Source organism: Gallinula chloropus, assembly GCF_964237585.1.
Source record: "Gallinula chloropus genome assembly, chromosome: 3".
NCBI lineage: Eukaryota > Metazoa > Chordata > Aves > Gruiformes > Rallidae > Gallinula > Gallinula chloropus.
This window is the reverse complement of record NC_140087.1, coordinates 21,435,175-21,452,073: the sequence shown is the minus strand read 5'-3', so window position 1 is coordinate 21,452,073 and position 16,899 is coordinate 21,435,175. Positions and strand designations below refer to the sequence as shown.

General features: G+C 43.7%; 2 protein-coding genes across 2 annotated transcripts in view; one reads left to right on the top strand and one right to left on the bottom strand.

Moving 5' to 3' along the window:
- The window catches only part of ZNF292 (zinc finger protein 292), a gene marked incomplete at its 5' end in the record, with an annotated part of 51,865 nt that extends 42,356 nt beyond the window's left edge, over positions 1-9,509 (top strand). The window contains 2 exons of the mRNA XM_084261431.1: positions 152-293; positions 1,982-9,509. Coding sequence (XP_084117557.1) covers positions 152-293; positions 1,982-9,169 — 7,330 coding nt within the window. The 3' untranslated portion in view covers positions 9,170-9,509. The remainder of the gene's footprint in view (positions 1-151; positions 294-1,981) is intronic.
- Positions 9,510-16,089: 6,580 nt separating this feature from the next.
- Positions 16,090-16,899, bottom strand: GJB7 (gap junction protein beta 7; the record flags this gene model as incomplete). Its single annotated transcript, XM_084262349.1, is given in 2 exon segments — positions 16,090-16,644; positions 16,648-16,899. Coding segments are annotated over 2 exon segments (792 nt in total). The 5' UTR covers positions 16,885-16,899.

The window sequence follows — 16,899 nt, the reverse complement described above, 5'->3', positions numbered from 1 at the left end:
ATTAAGTTTTTCTCTGTAAGATAAGCTGTGAATAAATTGAGATTTTTTTGTTTTCCTAAAAAGAAAACAGAAACTGTTCTCAACCTTGCATTTCTTGTGATCAGTTTAGTGGTTGTGTTGCTGGCCCTGAAATATTGTTCTCTTGTTCTAGGGAACTGACTCTTTTTTGGAGTAAACTTCAGCAAAGGGTAGAGCCTTCTATTCAAGTGTATCTAGAGAGATGTCGTCAACTTTCTGTGTTAACTAAGACTGTTTATCACATTTTCTTCCTGATTAAAGTAATTAATTCAGAGGTAAGGATACTCCTCAAAGAATATTTTTGGCACTTTTAATGAAACTGTAATCAGGAAAACTTATTGAAAGCTGCTTAGACATCCTGTCTCTATGTGTAGCATCAGCTATGGGGCAATCCTGATTGGTTTTAGGAAGGGCCATAGCAACTTCATTTGCAGGTAAAACTGTAAGTTGATTCATTTTGAATCATTAAAATTCTCTGTTCCTTTGGGAAATAAATAGGGGATAAACAGGAGAGCTGGATGCCACAATTGAGATGAAGGAAAAACTAAAGCTGAGGTTTTAACCTCTACTATTGGCCATGTCCTCTCAGTGAGACATTTTCTGTTAGCAATTCCTAACATTCCTCTTCACTATTACAGAAAATTGAGAGGAAAAGCTTATGAGAAGGGGAAATTAAGGCTGTATAATAATATTTAAGAAAATTAAAGAAAGTTTAAGAAGAAAAAAAGGAAAAAAGCTTTTTAATTGCCACTTAAGAATTGGGGGGAGGGGGGATGATAAATTACATACTTACTTTTCTGGGTTTAGATTAAATGTTGTATTAAAAACTCTGATAATCTGTCTCAGCTAACCTAGTCATCTAATTTTCCTAGTTTCCTCTTATTAGTAGTTGCACTATTTAATGTTTATAGCTAAATTGAGCTCTTCCAAAAGCTTTTAGTTGGGGAGTTTCATTAGTTACGTATATTAATTCTGAGAAGAAAAAAAATCCTTTTTTCCATTTTCAGTGGTCTGGTGTAGCTAATCATGGGCTTCTAATCCTAAAGATTATTTTTTTTCCCCCCAAAGATCTGACCTAAACTGGAGTTAGAGAGGGGGAGAACAATAACTTTCACAGACTCTTGTGGTATTAAGCGCTCTGTCTGCTCCATGCCATATTGATTTTTTTTCTCTAGTGAGCTGTGGATAATTTCACTGATGGCAGAAATTGGGGGTAGCAGACTTGTACATTCATAAATTCACTGGACTTTATTCTCATGTGTACCACAGCCTCTGTGTGCATCCATGGCAGCATAAAGGGACTGTAAAGTGGACATAAATGTAATTTATGTTGCCTGAGGGTAAGAATGAGAAAAGACCACATGACCTTTGAAACACTTAAATGATGGAACATTTAACTACACTTAATACTTTCAGTTGGAATGAAGCCATGTGTTCAGTTGAGGTCAATCGACTTTGAAGTGGCCGAATCTTAAAATAAAAATAAACTTTTATACCTTAAGTGATTTGCAAATTATAGATCTTTTTGAAGACCACATGCTTCTCTTTAGCTATAGCACTTTTTAACCATTTGAATTCTACTCAGAGTTAACTTAATGCTTCATAGAGTCTCAGCACCAACAACTGTGACAGAGTTGGTAGGCTTTATTTCATAGAAAAGGCTCAGTATTGCTCTAATACAAACTGAGCACCTCTACCAGACAGTCCTAAAGTCCTCAAACTAGACAGAACATGCACTTAATTTGTGTTTTAGTTATACGTAGACTTTCACATTTTTTGGGTAGCATGAAGACAAATTATACAAATAAATGAACAGCATCTAAAGTCAAACCACTGTTTCTTAAAGCAAAAGATATTATTAAACTTCAGGTGCATTTTTTCTGACACTCAGGGTTGGATATTTTATACAAATACAGAAAGTGTTACGGAAAGGTGACGTACTAAAATGAGTCTTGCTTTACAGATTGATGGTGCTGGACTTGCAACCTGCATTGAACTGTGTGTGAAAGCATTGCGCTTGGAATCCAGTGAAAACACAGATGTCAAGATCTCTATTTGCAAGACTATCTCCTGCTTGCTTCCAGATGATTTGGAGGTTAAACGTGCTTGTCAGCTAAGTGAATTTCTTCTCGAACCCACTGTGGATGCATATTATGCTGTTGAAATGCTGTATAATCAGCCTGACCAGAAGTATGACGAAGAAAATCTTCCAATACCAAATTCTTTGCGCTGTGAGCTCTTACTTGTACTGAAAACTCAGTGGCCTTTTGATCCAGAATTCTGGGACTGGAAAACTCTAAAGCGTCAGTGTCTGGCACTTATGGGAGAGGAGGCATCCATCGTATCATCGATAGACGAACTGAATGATAGCGAAGTGTATGAGAAGGTGGAGGATTGCCAAGAAGAGACTAAAGAAACTTCTGTGAATGGGCTTGCTGGCACTTTTGATGAAGCTACAAGCCTCCTTAAGGGTATCAGAGATGAAAAACAGAAAAAAAGAGAAATTAAAAAACTCAGAGAGAGGGGGTTCATATCGGCTAGATTTAGAAACTGGCAAGCTTATATGCAGTATTGTGTGTTATGTGACAAAGAATTCCTGGGTCACAGAATAGTTAGGCATGCACAAAAACATTATAAAGATGGGATTTACAGTTGCCCTATTTGTGCCCAAAATTTTAATTCTAAAGAAAATTTTGTTCCCCATGTAACTTTACATGTTAAAAAGTCCAGCAAGGAGAGACTGGCTGCTATGAAACCACTGAGAAGACTGGGAAGACCTCCTAAAATAGCAACTGCCAACGAGAATCAGAAAACTGACTCAGTATCCAAACAGGAGCAGCGACCCATTAAAAAGAACAGTCTCTATTCAACAGACTTCATTGTGTTTAACGATAATGATGGCTCCGATGATGAAAATGATGACAAAGATAAACCTTACATCCCAGAGATAGTGCCAGTTCAAAAGCCACTCCCTGTTAATGAATTCACCTGCCCTGTAACGTTTTGCAAAAAAGGCTTTAAATATTTTAAAAATCTAATAGCACACGCGAAAGGGCATAAAGACAATGAGGAAGCAAAACGTTTCCTTGAAATGCAAAGCAAAAAAGTCATTTGCCAGTACTGTAGGCGACATTTTGTAAGTGTTACTCACCTGAATGACCATTTGCAAATGCACTGTGGCAGCAAGCCTTATATCTGCATACAGATGAAGTGTAAGGCTGGTTTCAACAGTTATGCCGAGCTGCTGACGCACAGGAAAGAGCATCAAGTCTTCAGAGCGAAGTGTATGTTTCCTAAATGTGGCAGAGTGTTTTCTGAAGCCTATTTACTCTACGATCACGAAGCACAACACTATAATACCTACACCTGCAAGGTCACGGGCTGTGGGAAGGTGTACCGCTCTCAGAACGAACTGGAGAAGCACGTTGAGGATCACAGCAAGCAGCCCGAGGAAGCGCAGCAGCCTGAAAGCCAGGCTAATCAGCCTGATCTTAGTCAGCCTTCTAAAGCCGGTGAAAATGCCGATGGAGTTGCTGTTAAAGAGGAATTGACATCTCCTCCAGCTGACAACCAAAATAGCTTTACCGAAGGAGAAAGTGTTGTCTGGAATCAAATCAAAGCAGAACCGGTAGGAATTGAAAGTGTAAACACGTCAATGAGTGTGCCGCAGCAAAGTGATTCCTTGCCTAATGCCGGTTCAGAGCAGCCTCCCACAGGCTCAGTGAAGACAGAAGGGGCGATTCCAGCAAGCAGCATTAAGATGTCTGCTGTTAACCAGAAGATCCGAGAAAACTTTGTAAAAAGAGGTAAATTGGCTGCCGCTGCCGCTAAAATAGACACTGCTAAACCTGGAGCCCAGCAGTTGTGCTCGTCAGTTGACTCCGGTCTTCCAGTTTTCCCAGAGAGAAAGGAAGAAGACTGTCTCAGTCAGACTCAGAATATTCAGAATATTTCTGTGACCTCAGACACACTGAAGCCAGAAGCCCTTGAATCAAAAAGCTTAGAAAGACAAGTGAGCGTTGTAAATCCGTTCAGCATGCAGGCTCCGGCAGCCTATCGAAACAGTGTACCCATTTCCAAACTTGAAATTGAAGACAGTATTAAGGCTGCAGCTAATCTGTATAACCTGCCTTTAAAAACTTTGGAAAGTATTACATTTATTCCTTCGCAGCCTAACGTAAATAACTCTTTAGTTCCAGCTGTGTCACCCGCAGCCCCAATCCAGAAATTTAATTGCCAGGTTGAGGGATGTACCCGAACGTACAACTCGTCGCAGAGCATTGGCAAGCACATGAAGGCAGCACACCCTGACCAATATGCTGCTTTTAAACTGCAGCGTAAGAACAAGAAACCACGAAAATCCAGCAACCCGCAGAACGTGCCGAGCGACGGGAAGATCGTCTATCTCATGCCGCCGCAAGTGAGCAACCCCCCTGGTGCTACTTTTGCTGCACAGAACAAACCTAACCTCAACCCCACCTGTTCCAGTCAAGTGCAACATGTCTCCAGTACGCTTTTCCCAACCCACCTAGAGAATTTGGCCAGTCCTATGTTGCCTGTAGTGGAAAGTGTTATAAACCCAAGCCTGTCTACACGTATTAAAAGTGAGCCTGAGAGTGTTTTATGTTCACAAATGGAAAGTCTGTCTGGTACAACCTTACCTTCCCAGCTGGATGATCTGGCAAAAACAGTTATGCCTCTGAATATTGATGGCAGTTCAGACCCTTTTCTTCCTTTGCCTGCAGAAAACGGCCCGATGTCTCTCTTCCCTTCGTCAGTAGAGAATCCTCCGAATTCAGTCTTCTCACAACTGGAAAATAACACAAGTAACTTTTCATCGCAGCTAGAAGGAAATGCTAGTTCTACTTTTCCAAAAGAGGAAACGGTTGATCAGATATTTCCTTCACGACTGAGTAATGAAAACAACTTCAATGAAACTAGTTCTCAGCTTTCAGCTTTAGAAAAGGCAAAAGCAGATCATGGCCGGGGCCCAAATGGGAAAGAAAGGAAGCCAAAACATAACAAGCGGGCAAAGTGGCCAGCAATAATTAGAGATGGCAAATTTATCTGTAGCCGGTGCTTCAGAGTTTTCACTAATCCTAGATCGCTCGGTGGTCACTTGTCTAAGAGGTCTTATTGTAAGCCTCTTGAAGAATCAGAAATTTCTCCAGAAGGCCTGCAGGCCAATGGACAGTCTTTGCTTGCCAGTATGATTCTTTCTTCAAATTCATTAAACTTGCAGCAACCCCAGGAGTCTGCCTTCAATCCAGAGACGTGCTTTAAAGATCCCTCATTCCTCCAGTTACTCGCAGCTGAAAACCGTTCCACGGCCTTACTGCAGAGTATATTTCCACGGGCCAGTGTGACCAACTTCAATAGTGGTGGGAACGAGGAAGGAAGTCAGATTATAAAGCAAGCCTTGGAAACTGCAGGGATCCCGAGTACCTTTGATAACACAGAAGTACTTCCACATGTAGTTACGACAAGTTGCGTCACTGGTACGACTCAGATAAATGCAGCTGTTCTCCCCAACTCAACCACATCCCCTCTGCTGCAGACAGTCTGCAACCCCAGTACCCTGCTAACAGACCAAAACAGGACCCTCAATGCCAAAATTCCTCCCATAAACGAATGCAAAAGCATGCCTGTTTTTGCAACGGAGGACTTAATGATAAAGACTCTGGAAAACGGCTTGTGTCCTAGCTCGTTTCCTAATGCTGTTGCAGCAGCACAAAATTTTGCAGGGAACAGTTCACGAGCTTCAGTTATAAGTAGCCCCAAGAATTCAGGATCAAGCAACTTGAATAAGAAGGGAAGCAGTGCTTCAAAGAGGAAGAGAAAAGCGACTACTCCCTTGCTTGCACCAAATATATCGCAGAAAGTAGCAGCAAATAATACGACCATGATGGGACTTCTGACCAAAAGCACTGAAGGAAACGTGCAAATACAGGGAGAAAGTTTTCAGTCCAACCTGCTGGCAAATTGTGGCTCTCAAGCGGTGGTGGAAAACCTCACGCAGAAACTCAATAACGTTGACAATCAGATATTCATGGCCAGCATCAAAGAGAACTTCAAAGCAAATCTCGAGGCTCATACAACGTTACCCCCTTTGACAGTAAAAACTGAAAATGGGGATTCCCAAATGGTGGCTGTAAATTCTTGTGTGCAGGTGAATTCGGAGGAACAGATGTCAGAAGACAATGTTATGCAGAACTTTGAAAAAACCCTGGAAATAATCAAAACTGCTATGAATTCACAGATACTCGAGGTGAAAACTGAAGTTCAGGACACTGTTGCTGCTTCGGGACAGAACCCACAAGTAAATGATGCACAAGCTGCTTTGGTAAATTCTGCACACGGTGTAAAACTACCTGCTCCCCCACAGTTTGTCATGCACGTGGGGAATGTCACTGCTGCAAAGAGCAGCTCTGCTCAGTCTGAGATGTCTCAGAAGGATGATACTCAAATGCTGGAAATTTTGGAGCGTTTGCAAAAACTGAAACTAGAAAATGATTCACCCATTCAGGTCCCTGAGACTGTTCCCCAGTGTCCTCCGGCAGATACACTAGCAGCAGTGGTTCCTGTTGTATCAACTGAAAGTAAACCCCTCATCCAGCTGTCCTCAGAGGCAAGCAACATTCAGTTTAGTGATAAAGTTAATAAGCCCTTTGTATGTCAGGATCCAGGCTGCACCTACAGTGCTATGACAAAAGACGCGTTATTTAAACACTATGGCAAGGTTCATCAGTACACTGCAGAAATGATACTAGAAATTAAGAAGCACCAACTCAAGTATGCCCCGTTCAAATGTGTTGTAGCTACCTGTCCAAAAACATTCACGAGAAACTCTAACCTCCGAGCACACTGTCAGCTTGTACATCATTTTACGACAGAGGAGATGGTAAAGCTAAAAATTAAAAGGCCTTATGGCAGAAGGTCTCAGAACGAAACCGTAAACACAGCCTCACGACCTGTGGAAATAAAAACTTTGCAGACACTAATAATAGAAAACAAAACTGCACCTCCATTAGTCACAGAACCTCAGATACAGGAAGTTGTGGAGCCTGTAAAAGTCTTGGAAAAACTTCCACCAGAAAATAATATTCCTGAAAGACTGGAAAAACCTCCCCAGGTGGTTTCTGTTCCACCGGAGCAGCACAATGCAGCCTCTTTTGCCAATGCACAGGCACAACCCAAAGTACGCAAGGTTCGGAGGTACAGGAAGGAAAAAGAGGAGAGAAAACGTAGGAAGCCTGTAGCAAAATCTCTGGAGTTTCCCACGAGATACAGCCCTTACAGACCGTACCGCTGTGTCCATCAGGGCTGCTTCGCAGCTTTTACGATACAGCAGAACCTAATCCTTCACTACCAAGCTGTGCACAAAACAGACCTCCCTGCCTTCTCTGCCGAAGTGGAGGAGGAGAACGAGCCAGGCAAAGAGGAACGCGATGAGGTGGAAACGAAACCTGCTGTCAGAGAGTTCAGGTGCGAGGTGAGCGACTGCTCTCGCATCTTCCAGGAAGTTACCAGCTTGATACAACATTACATGAAGCTTCACGACATGACCCCAGAGCAAATTGGGAACATGAAATCGGCTCCGGAGGTGGGAAGGTTCTTCTGCGATCAGTCTCAGTGTAAGTCGTCTTTTACTGCCTATGTTAACTACATTGTGCATCTCGAGTCAGATCACAGTATTAAGATAAAGCCAAACAAAGTGGAAGATGACGGTGTGTTCAAGTGTGACTGTGAAGGCTGTGACCGTATTTATGCTACTAGGTCTAACCTCTTGAGGCATATTTTTAACAAACATAATGACAAGCATAAAGATCATCTAATAAGACCCAGGAGACTGACGCCAGGTCAGGAAAACATTTCAAGCAAAGCCAATCAGGAGAAACCCCTGAAGTCCAAGCAGAGAGGACTGAAAAGCAAGTCAGGAAAGGAAGGTAGTAGGCTGTCGGTGAAAACAAAACGGAAGAAAAACGTGAACTTGGAAAACAAAAACTCGAAAGGAATGCAAGTTCAAGAAAATAAGGCTTATTCCCTGAAACGTGGCAAGCACGTGTATTCAATCAAGGCGAGGAACGATGCCCTGTCGGAATGCACCAGCAGGTTCATAACCCAGTATCCGTGTATGATAAAAGGATGCTCGTCTGTAGTTACAAGCGAAAGTAACATCATAAGGCATTACAAATGTCACAAACTCTCCAAAGCATTTACTTCCCAACACAGAAATCTTCTCATTGTGTCTAAAAAGCACTCTGTTTCTCAAGTAAAGGAAGCCTCTTGCGAGCAAGAGGAGGCTGATAAAAAAAGCGAGGTGAAAGAGCCTGAGCCGAGTGTGATAGTGAGCAATAATGATTCAAGCACACCTCTGGCTCCTCAAAAGGAGACTGAAAAGGGTGAGAAGGATGAAGTGGATGAACTGACAGAACTATTCATTACCAAGCTGATTAACGAGGATTGCTCGAGTGCTGAAAATCAAGGGAAAATCTCTTCCAGTGTAAATAGTGACTTGCAGGAGACCAGCTCCTGCCCCTCAGAAAAGCAAAAAGCAAACAACTTAAAAAGAGCAAACAAAGAAAAAAATGTATCTCAGAATAAGAGGAGGAGAACGGAAAAAGCTGAGGAAGTGCTGCCCGTTGACATGAGTAGCACGCACAGGGAGGAAGAGACTGCCGTCGCCATTCAAACGGCCGAAGAGCAACCTGCAGCTTTTGACTGGAGCTCCTTTAAACCAATGGGTTTTGAAGTGTCATTCCTCAAGTTCCTCGAAGAGTCTGCTGTGAAGCAAAAGAAAAACACCGAGAGAGACTACCACAGCAGCGGAGCCAAAAAAGGGTCCCACTCGAACTCGCGGAAGTCCAACGAGAAGACCCCCGTAGCCAGTAACAACGTCACTTGGCCGTGTTCTGAAACAGAAACCTTTGTACCTTTTGCCAACCCATCGCAGCTTCCCTGCGCTGACAACGTAAAGATCGTTCTAGACAAGACTTTTAAAGACTGCTCTGAGCGGGCGCTGAAGCAGCTTCAGGAAATGAAACCTGTTGTCAGTCTGAGAAGACTCGAAGGGCGCTGGGAGGATAATCCAGAGGTTACAGCTGCAAAAGTACTTGGTGTGGGTCCCGAGGAAGGGGAGTCAAAATACTGAAAACCCAGTGTGTTTAACCGTGACCTGTAATGAAATTTATTTTGAATAGGAAGCCATCAAGCATGCTAGTAACGTGGAGCTCTTTTATTTTGAAGTGATTTAACCTAGCAAAAAACATGACATGAGTCATGTAAATTTCTTATTTGTTTTTATCCCTATGGGACTTGAAGAACAGAGTAATTCCTTCAGTTTTGTAAATACTCGATCAAAACCTCAGCTTTCTATCAGATTGTCCTTTCCATGAACTAAATCTTTGTGGGTTGTCTGTGAATTGGTATCTTTCACCAGGTCACTGCTCATGTATAACAGTACTCTTTATTTGTAGATACATATTTTTTTTTTGTTTGTATATATTTATTATTGTAAATCATTTGCTGCCACCAGCAGTCTGTAAGTCTAAACTATTAAATTACACATTTATATTCGGAATTTTAATTTGTAACTAAGTGAGCCAAGTTTTTAAATCTGTCCTTCGGTCATTTTAAATTAAGAACTTTTGAACTAAAGCTAGCTAAGTCTGCCATATCCAGTTTATTTTGCATAAAGCGTTTATTTACAGGAGAGGAGCTGGATAAGATCACATTTCATAGGTTAAACATACTGACACACTCTCATTTTTGTAAATTTTAACATCCAGTATCAATGGATGATATTCATATGTAGTTAACTCATAAATATAATAGTTTTCTTATAGTTACATTTTTCATTGCTTTTAATTGGATACAAAGCATTTATGATTCCATAATAAAAAAATGGAAATGTGAATAAAAATAGTTTGCTACATTGGAGATTTAAAACAATATTTGGTATTAAAGAATCCGTTGTGAATGTGATAGAAAATTAGTAGTGTGGAGCAGTGTATATATTTGAGGTGGTGATTTGTGAAGTAGCCCAGTATTGCCTTAAATAAAATCACATTTCATTTCTTGTTTTATACATGTGATCTTATAAAGGTTATTTTTGTTTCTGTAACTTAGATTGGTGTATAGTTTAATTTTTGTTAAAAAAACAAAACAAAAAAACTTCAGAAACCGTTTTTTGTAAATAGTGGGTTTATAAAACAGATGGTTTATTTTGATAATACCAGTTTGGTATCTATCTATCTATAAAATACGTGAGTCCTTATGCCATACCATTAAAAACTGAATAAACAAGGCACTTTCTGAAAGGGAAGTGAGATTGTGATCTTACGGATAAGCTCGGTGGTTGTGCTCTGTCGATGGCATAGGCTCCCTCCGCGCTCCGCTGCCTCTCGCTGACTCTGCCTGGCCGCGCTCTCGCCACCTCTCTCTTTCCCCGCCGGAACGAGCCTCAGACGCGGTGCCGCTGGCAGTGCCCGGGACGGGAGCGACTCCTCTCTATGCTGCTAACCGAAACGACAGGTACCCGCTCTGCTGGGTACCCAAAGGCGTGAATGCGGTGGTGGGAGCTGGCGGTACCCAGGAAGCTTCACTGTTGGTTTTCATGTGTGATTGTGCTTAACGTGGATGGGACAACCCAGCTGGATTGCGTGGTACCAAAAATCTGTCTCGGATTATTCTCATTACTGGATGTGACCTACCTTCAGTAATACAAAATAGTCTTTATCTTGGGAGAGATTGGCTGGATATTTTTCTTTTTCTTTTCTATAAACTTGTCTTGCCATGTAAAGCTTTGCATTAAATGCTACACTTGATTGCTCTTTAGCTACTCACCTGGAATCTTTGACAGTTTACTTGAATATCAGTGCAGAGGGCACGTTCCTACAACCAAATGAAGTGACTTGCTGTGAGAGTGAGGATTATGTCTGAAAGAGCAGAAACACCAACAGCATTTCAGCTTGGGCATAGCCCTTGCTTTGCTCTCTGGTGCTATAAATTGCATACCTTCTCAGAAAGGCCGTGCTTCCAATTGAGCAGAGCCTGACCGCTCCTCTGGCTTTCCATCCCTCTCGAGTGACTAAACTGCTGACTCTGCCAAGTTAGTAAATCAAAGGTGCGGTCTGAGAGCGAGAAAGCCAAAACAAATCCTTGTGGTTGAACTCCAGGAGAGATCATGGTGATTGTTAGACACGCATGACGCCACGTTCTGCCTACCAGAGGCCACACGGTCTCCCAGGATGGAGTCGCTGTCAGACACCAGCCGCGGTGATTGTAGAGGGGGTCCCTGCAGAGGGCAGAGACCCTCCTCTGGAGAGGATCCACAAAGCTCGCCTGAAGTATCTTGTTCTCAGATGTTCCTGACCACTGTAGTCACTGTTGACAGACCTCACCACTGTTAATTTTTAGAAGGATTTTGCATTCTGTGACTTAGTTTCTACATTGACCTTCCCAATGACAGGTACCACAGGGGCTGCAGTTTCTAGACTGTGAGTAGCAAACAACCACTTGGCTACACAGTTGTTGTAGAACTAGGTTGTTTAACTAGAACACTATGTTAAAAAAACAATGCTTCCAGTGTCATAAAGACCCAGGAAGTAATTTCAGGTTTGGGTCTGAATGTAGGGTTTGAATTTCTGAAAATGAAACTTCTAATATTGTGTCATTCTTACCCAAATGAATTCCAATTAATCCAATTAAAGTAGGTGCTATACCAGTATTGCCTGTGCCCTCTGTGGCACACTCTCTTTCAGGTGGTTGCTGACAACCTGTCCAACATGTCAGCTAGTGTGGTACTTTTTTCCTTTTTTAAGAAAAAAAATACCCTATTTTAAACAAGTGGGGGACCGAAGAGAGGGTCTGATTTAAGATGTCATGGACTGCAGAGGGCACTGTGGTTTGGGAAAGCCATCTACAAATGTTCACGAGGAAACAGATTTGGTGTTTGCATTTAGGTGTTGTACCTGGAGTGGTGTGTAGAACCTCCTGCTGCAGCTGGGGCAGCGCGCCTGAACTGACCCCTCCGCCGGAGCCTGGAGCTGTTCCCCTGGCCCTGGAGCAGCCAGGTGGGATGGGCCTCTGCAGGAGCCGAGCCCAGCTCCACCAGCACCACCTGAGCCTGCGGTGTGCCCCACATGCATGGGCGCTGCCTGCTCCCTCTCTGCCTTCTCCCCTCTCTCTTCCTCCTTCCTCCTCTTGTCTTGAAGACTCAACACCTGCGAACTGTGATACATATGAGCAGCATCGCTTTCCTTTAAACCTCTCCTCAGCATCAGGAACGGGCTGTGCCGGCTAAAGCAGCACTGGATGCTGATGGGGAAGTAGCCAAACCGAGGCACCTGGATGCAGCATGCAGGCCATTTTGTGGTTGAAAGACGTCTCTAAATGGGTGGTCAGCCTCTCCTGGCTAAGCATGTTTGTAAGGAAACCTTCATGGTCTGAGCCCTGACTCTGTAAATAAGAGTAGGGGGTCTGTCCTCACGTGTGTTGCGGTGGTCGCTCTCAGCAGGGCAGGGGGACTCTTGGTCCCAGAGCATTCCCCTGGCTGCGGCTGTTGGATCGCGAGAGCGCCGTGCTCCTAAAAGTCACTCTGAAAGCAGCTAGGCAAAGCAGTCAGCTGTACTCTCACAACTTGGAGCAGAGGAAGTTCCATGTGAATGTAAGGAGGAACATTTTCACTGTGAGGGTGACGGAGCACTGGGACAGGCTGCCCAGAGAGGTTGTGGAGTCTCCTTCTCTGGAGACATTTAAACCCTGCCTGGATGTGTACCTGTGTGGTTTAGTCTGGGTGATCCTGCTCTGTCAGGGGGGTTGGACTAGATGATCTTTCAAGGTCCCTTTCAACTCCTAACGTTCTGTGATTCTGTGAACTACTTTCTGTGCCAAAGAGTGAGTTGGGGCTCCCACCTGTGCGGGCAGGAACATGCTACTCCTAAGTTTAGCCTCCCCCAGCTAGAGGAGCTCCTACTCATGCCCTGCTCCTCCCCTGGCTAGGAATGGGAGCAGAGGGAGGAAACTATCAGCAAATAGGGAAATATTTTTGCTGTGACTTCTTTTCACACTACATCTGTCAGAAGGAGAGGAGGTTACTTGGGTTGTAAAGAAAGGGTCTCTGCAAGACTTGAATCTTGTAATGTTTGCAGAGGTGCTCTGAAATAGGAACAAGGCAAATATTTTTGTATGACTGTGTGTGGAAGGATCGTGTTATTCGTCCATTCTGGGACAGGCTCAGAGCAGTTTCCTACCAATTGTGATGTGTTTGAGGAGACACTGATTTTATGCTTTAAAAAAACCCCAATCATAGCTCTTGAAGTCTCTTCAGTTCTGAGTGACTTGGAAGTTGAACACACCGGAGAAAAAAAGCACTTAAGCCTTTTAGTTTAGGGACTGAGGCTACAAACACATTTGAACCAAAAATGTAAGGGACTTCAGGGATGGGTGAATGGAGGAGCGAAACTTAAACTGAAGGACCGGGGCATATAAAGGCGGGGACAGGATGGAGCTGGTGAGGGACCAAATGCTGTCCAGGAGCAAGGGTTCAGAAAGTAGTAGGTGGGTTTGTTTCTGTTCTCTCAGGTTCAAATAACATGACAGAGCTGCCCCATGTGATGCCCCTTTCCTTTTCATTAGTGACTCTGTCAAACACTCTAATCTGGCAGCACATGATGGAAAAGCCGCTTGGGTGGTTCGCTACGAGTGAGTCGGAGGTTGCACAGAGTTGGTCCATAATAATTTTTCAGGATATTTCTCCGGTAAGGTAATGATTTTGTCACAACTGAAGTATCCTCCAAGACTTGGAACCTGTGGATTTTGGAATTTATTTGTCATTTCATGGCTGTTGAAAATCGAATCAGAAATTAAACCTTGTATACGCATTCCAAAGATTAATGTTCTTGTTGCACAGGAAAATTTTTGGTCTAAGTGGGAAGCTCTGACCAGCCACAGAGCTTTAGGGGACGCCCTAAAACCCTCCAAGCCTTGACTAAATATCCTGTTGTCACTAGAGAACAGCTAATACACAAATTTAATCAGAAACCTGTGTTGGTTAAACTGTTTGCTTCTCTTCATTTTCTCTCAAATAAACCTTGCTTTTAAAAAAAAATAAAAGTTAATAAATACTTTTTCATTAATATGCTGTCTTAAAATCTGTCCTCAGTAATTTTACACAAAAGCCCCGCTTGTTTTGGAAACATTTTTATGTTTATAGTGTTCCCTTTGTCTTTTTTTTTTTTTTTTTTTTTAAATGATGCCTTAGGGTACAACTTTGGGTTCTCAGTTACTGGAACCATGGTGGTCATGGTCATTCAGGGCTGGTGGGTGGCAGCTTTTGCTTCACCTGCTCCTTTGTGGGTTTCGTCCAGCAGCCACAAAAGCGTTTTCCTGCTGCGTTTCTGTCGTCAGACGCGTCCTGTGTGTGCAGGGGTTTAGCAGGAAGCGTCCTGAGTGGCACGAAGCGCGTTGTGTCCATGTAGGTGGTGTAACGCTGAACCGGCCGCGAGCTGGCACGCCGGTATCTGAGGGGCCTGTCGCGGTGCAGGTCGGGAGCAGCAAGTGTCCCTTCACCTTTTAGAAAAGCAGGTGAAGAAAAAAGCTGGAAACCCACGGACAAGACCCCACCGTTCATTCATCCGGTCTTAATTTTGTCCCTGCTACCCCCGTACCCTACTCACAGCAGTAACACTGCAGGGAGGGATTGAGTGAAGAAACACTGAAGGTGCTTTTGCTGTTGTTGCCTCCTTGTCCCAGTATGGAAATCATCAGTGCCCAGCAGCTCTGCTTATTGGCTGGGGCTTTTCTCCCAAGGGTGTGTGATGATCAGGTTCTGCGCTACCACCGAAGGTCTTTCATCCCAGTGACAGTGAGAGAGCACTACCATGATGTAAGTGTTCCTAGGCACTACTGGTTCTGCTTTCTCAGAAGCCTAGGTTCTCCAGGAGACACGCTTTGCCTGATGCCTGTCCTTTTCCCCTTACCCCAAGCAACCCAGCTACCAAAGAGCAGAGGCGGGTGGTGGTGAAGAGCGTGGGAAATTTGGGGGGGAGGGAGTAGGTGGTTCTTTTTTACCTTGTTTCTTCTGGAGGACTTTTGTATCTTTAGGTTTCACGTGTTACTCTGTGGTAAGGAAGTCTACTGAAGGGGTAGCAGCAGGATTTGCAACCTTACTAAAGGGACCAGGTTCCAGCCTGCTGAATATGAAGGCTGCTGGCTACTGTTCCGCCGTATTGTATGGACTACAGCTCACTCTACTTGGATCCTAGGGAACAGGGAGTGAGTCATCTTCTCCCTTTAAGGCCACAGCCAGAGAGCAGAAGAAAAATTTTAATAACTCGGGAGCTGCTTGGTGCAGGTGACCAGGAGTTAAGTCTGGTAAGTTAAGTCTGCCTGCACAAGTCTGAGCAAGTACCGGGATGTGTTCCAATGAGAAATACCCCAAGAAGTGTAAGGGGCTCCAATGCCTCCAGAAGGAAGCACTCCACAAATGGCTAAAAGACCAGCTCTGCCTACTTCTTGTTTTAACTTTATATTCCTTTTTTTGGAGATGTTTTACAGTAGTGCAGTGGAATGGGGTTGTGACCACCCAGCTCGCTCGCCTCAGGGCACCACCAGCCACTGTACACCAGCTCTTGACGATGGTTTATTCCAATGGCTATTGGATCAACCCACCCGACAAATGGTGTACGTCCCCTTATCATTCAGCGTCTTAATCCCAGGTTCTTCCAACTCTGCCTATAAAAAGCCTCTTTCTGCTTGTACCAAAGCAATGGTGTAACATTCAGAACAACCAACCAGTTGTTCCTGCGTGATCTACTGAAAGCATCTGTGTCTATATTAAAGCTTCGTGGGGTTTTCAGGCCGCTACACCTGTTGTTTCAACACGAACAGATCTCCATGATTCCGTCTATGGCATCCATAATGCAAATGAATTTACCCACTTAAGGGGCAGCTAACAGAGACAAAGTGTTTCCTACGTAACTTCCCTTTCAGTTCTGTAAAGCAGGGACGGGAAAAGCCCTTCACCACATGCAGCTCGTGTAACAGGAAGGTGGTTCCAACCTCCTCCTTTCAAACCACTGGGGAGCTTTCTTCACACTCATCTTCTGCGCTCAAAGACAAGGGCGGGGAGCTGTTGTGGAGCTGTCCTGCAGCAGCTGGTCCCTTGTGACCGATGATTTCTGATTTGCAGCAATTGCTCTTGGAGCCTTGATGTTTCTTGATGTTCCTCTTCAGGTAATGCTGTGTGAAGCACTTGCAAACGAGGTAACTCAATTCACTGACATTTAATACAGCGCACAGGCAGGAAGATGCCACTAGAAAACGGAGGAAAATCGTCTTCTCCGTGGGTTTGGAAATATAACAGTCCACAGTATTGGGACATGGTCTTACGTCACATATCACGTGGCGTGGTACTTGGAATCCATTGTACAATTTATAAAACAGGACAAGAAAAACTATTTCAAATCCTGCTTTTAAAATCAGGCTGACAAGGTAAGTGCACAGCAATCCACTGTCAATCTCTCCTGGGCTTTTATATAGTTTCTGGTTGTGGCGTTTCTCTCTGTTCTCTCGGTAAGCAACATGAAAAGTCACCAAGAGGGACGAGCTGGTGACCGTGATCAACTACAAAGCCCAAAGTCTGGTGTGGGAGACAGGGAAAAAATGGTCAAAGCAGACATTTTCACAACCAGGCTGCCTGATATTGCATTCAAATTCGTCATGTTCATATTTCCAGATGTTTTCTGCAGCGACAATGTAAACCAGTAAGCGGAAGATGAGGACAACTGCTACCCAAATTCTTCCAATTCCTGTTGAGTATTCATTCACTCCACTCAGCAGATCACATAGGAATCCCCAGGTCATTTTTCTCCTCAAGGA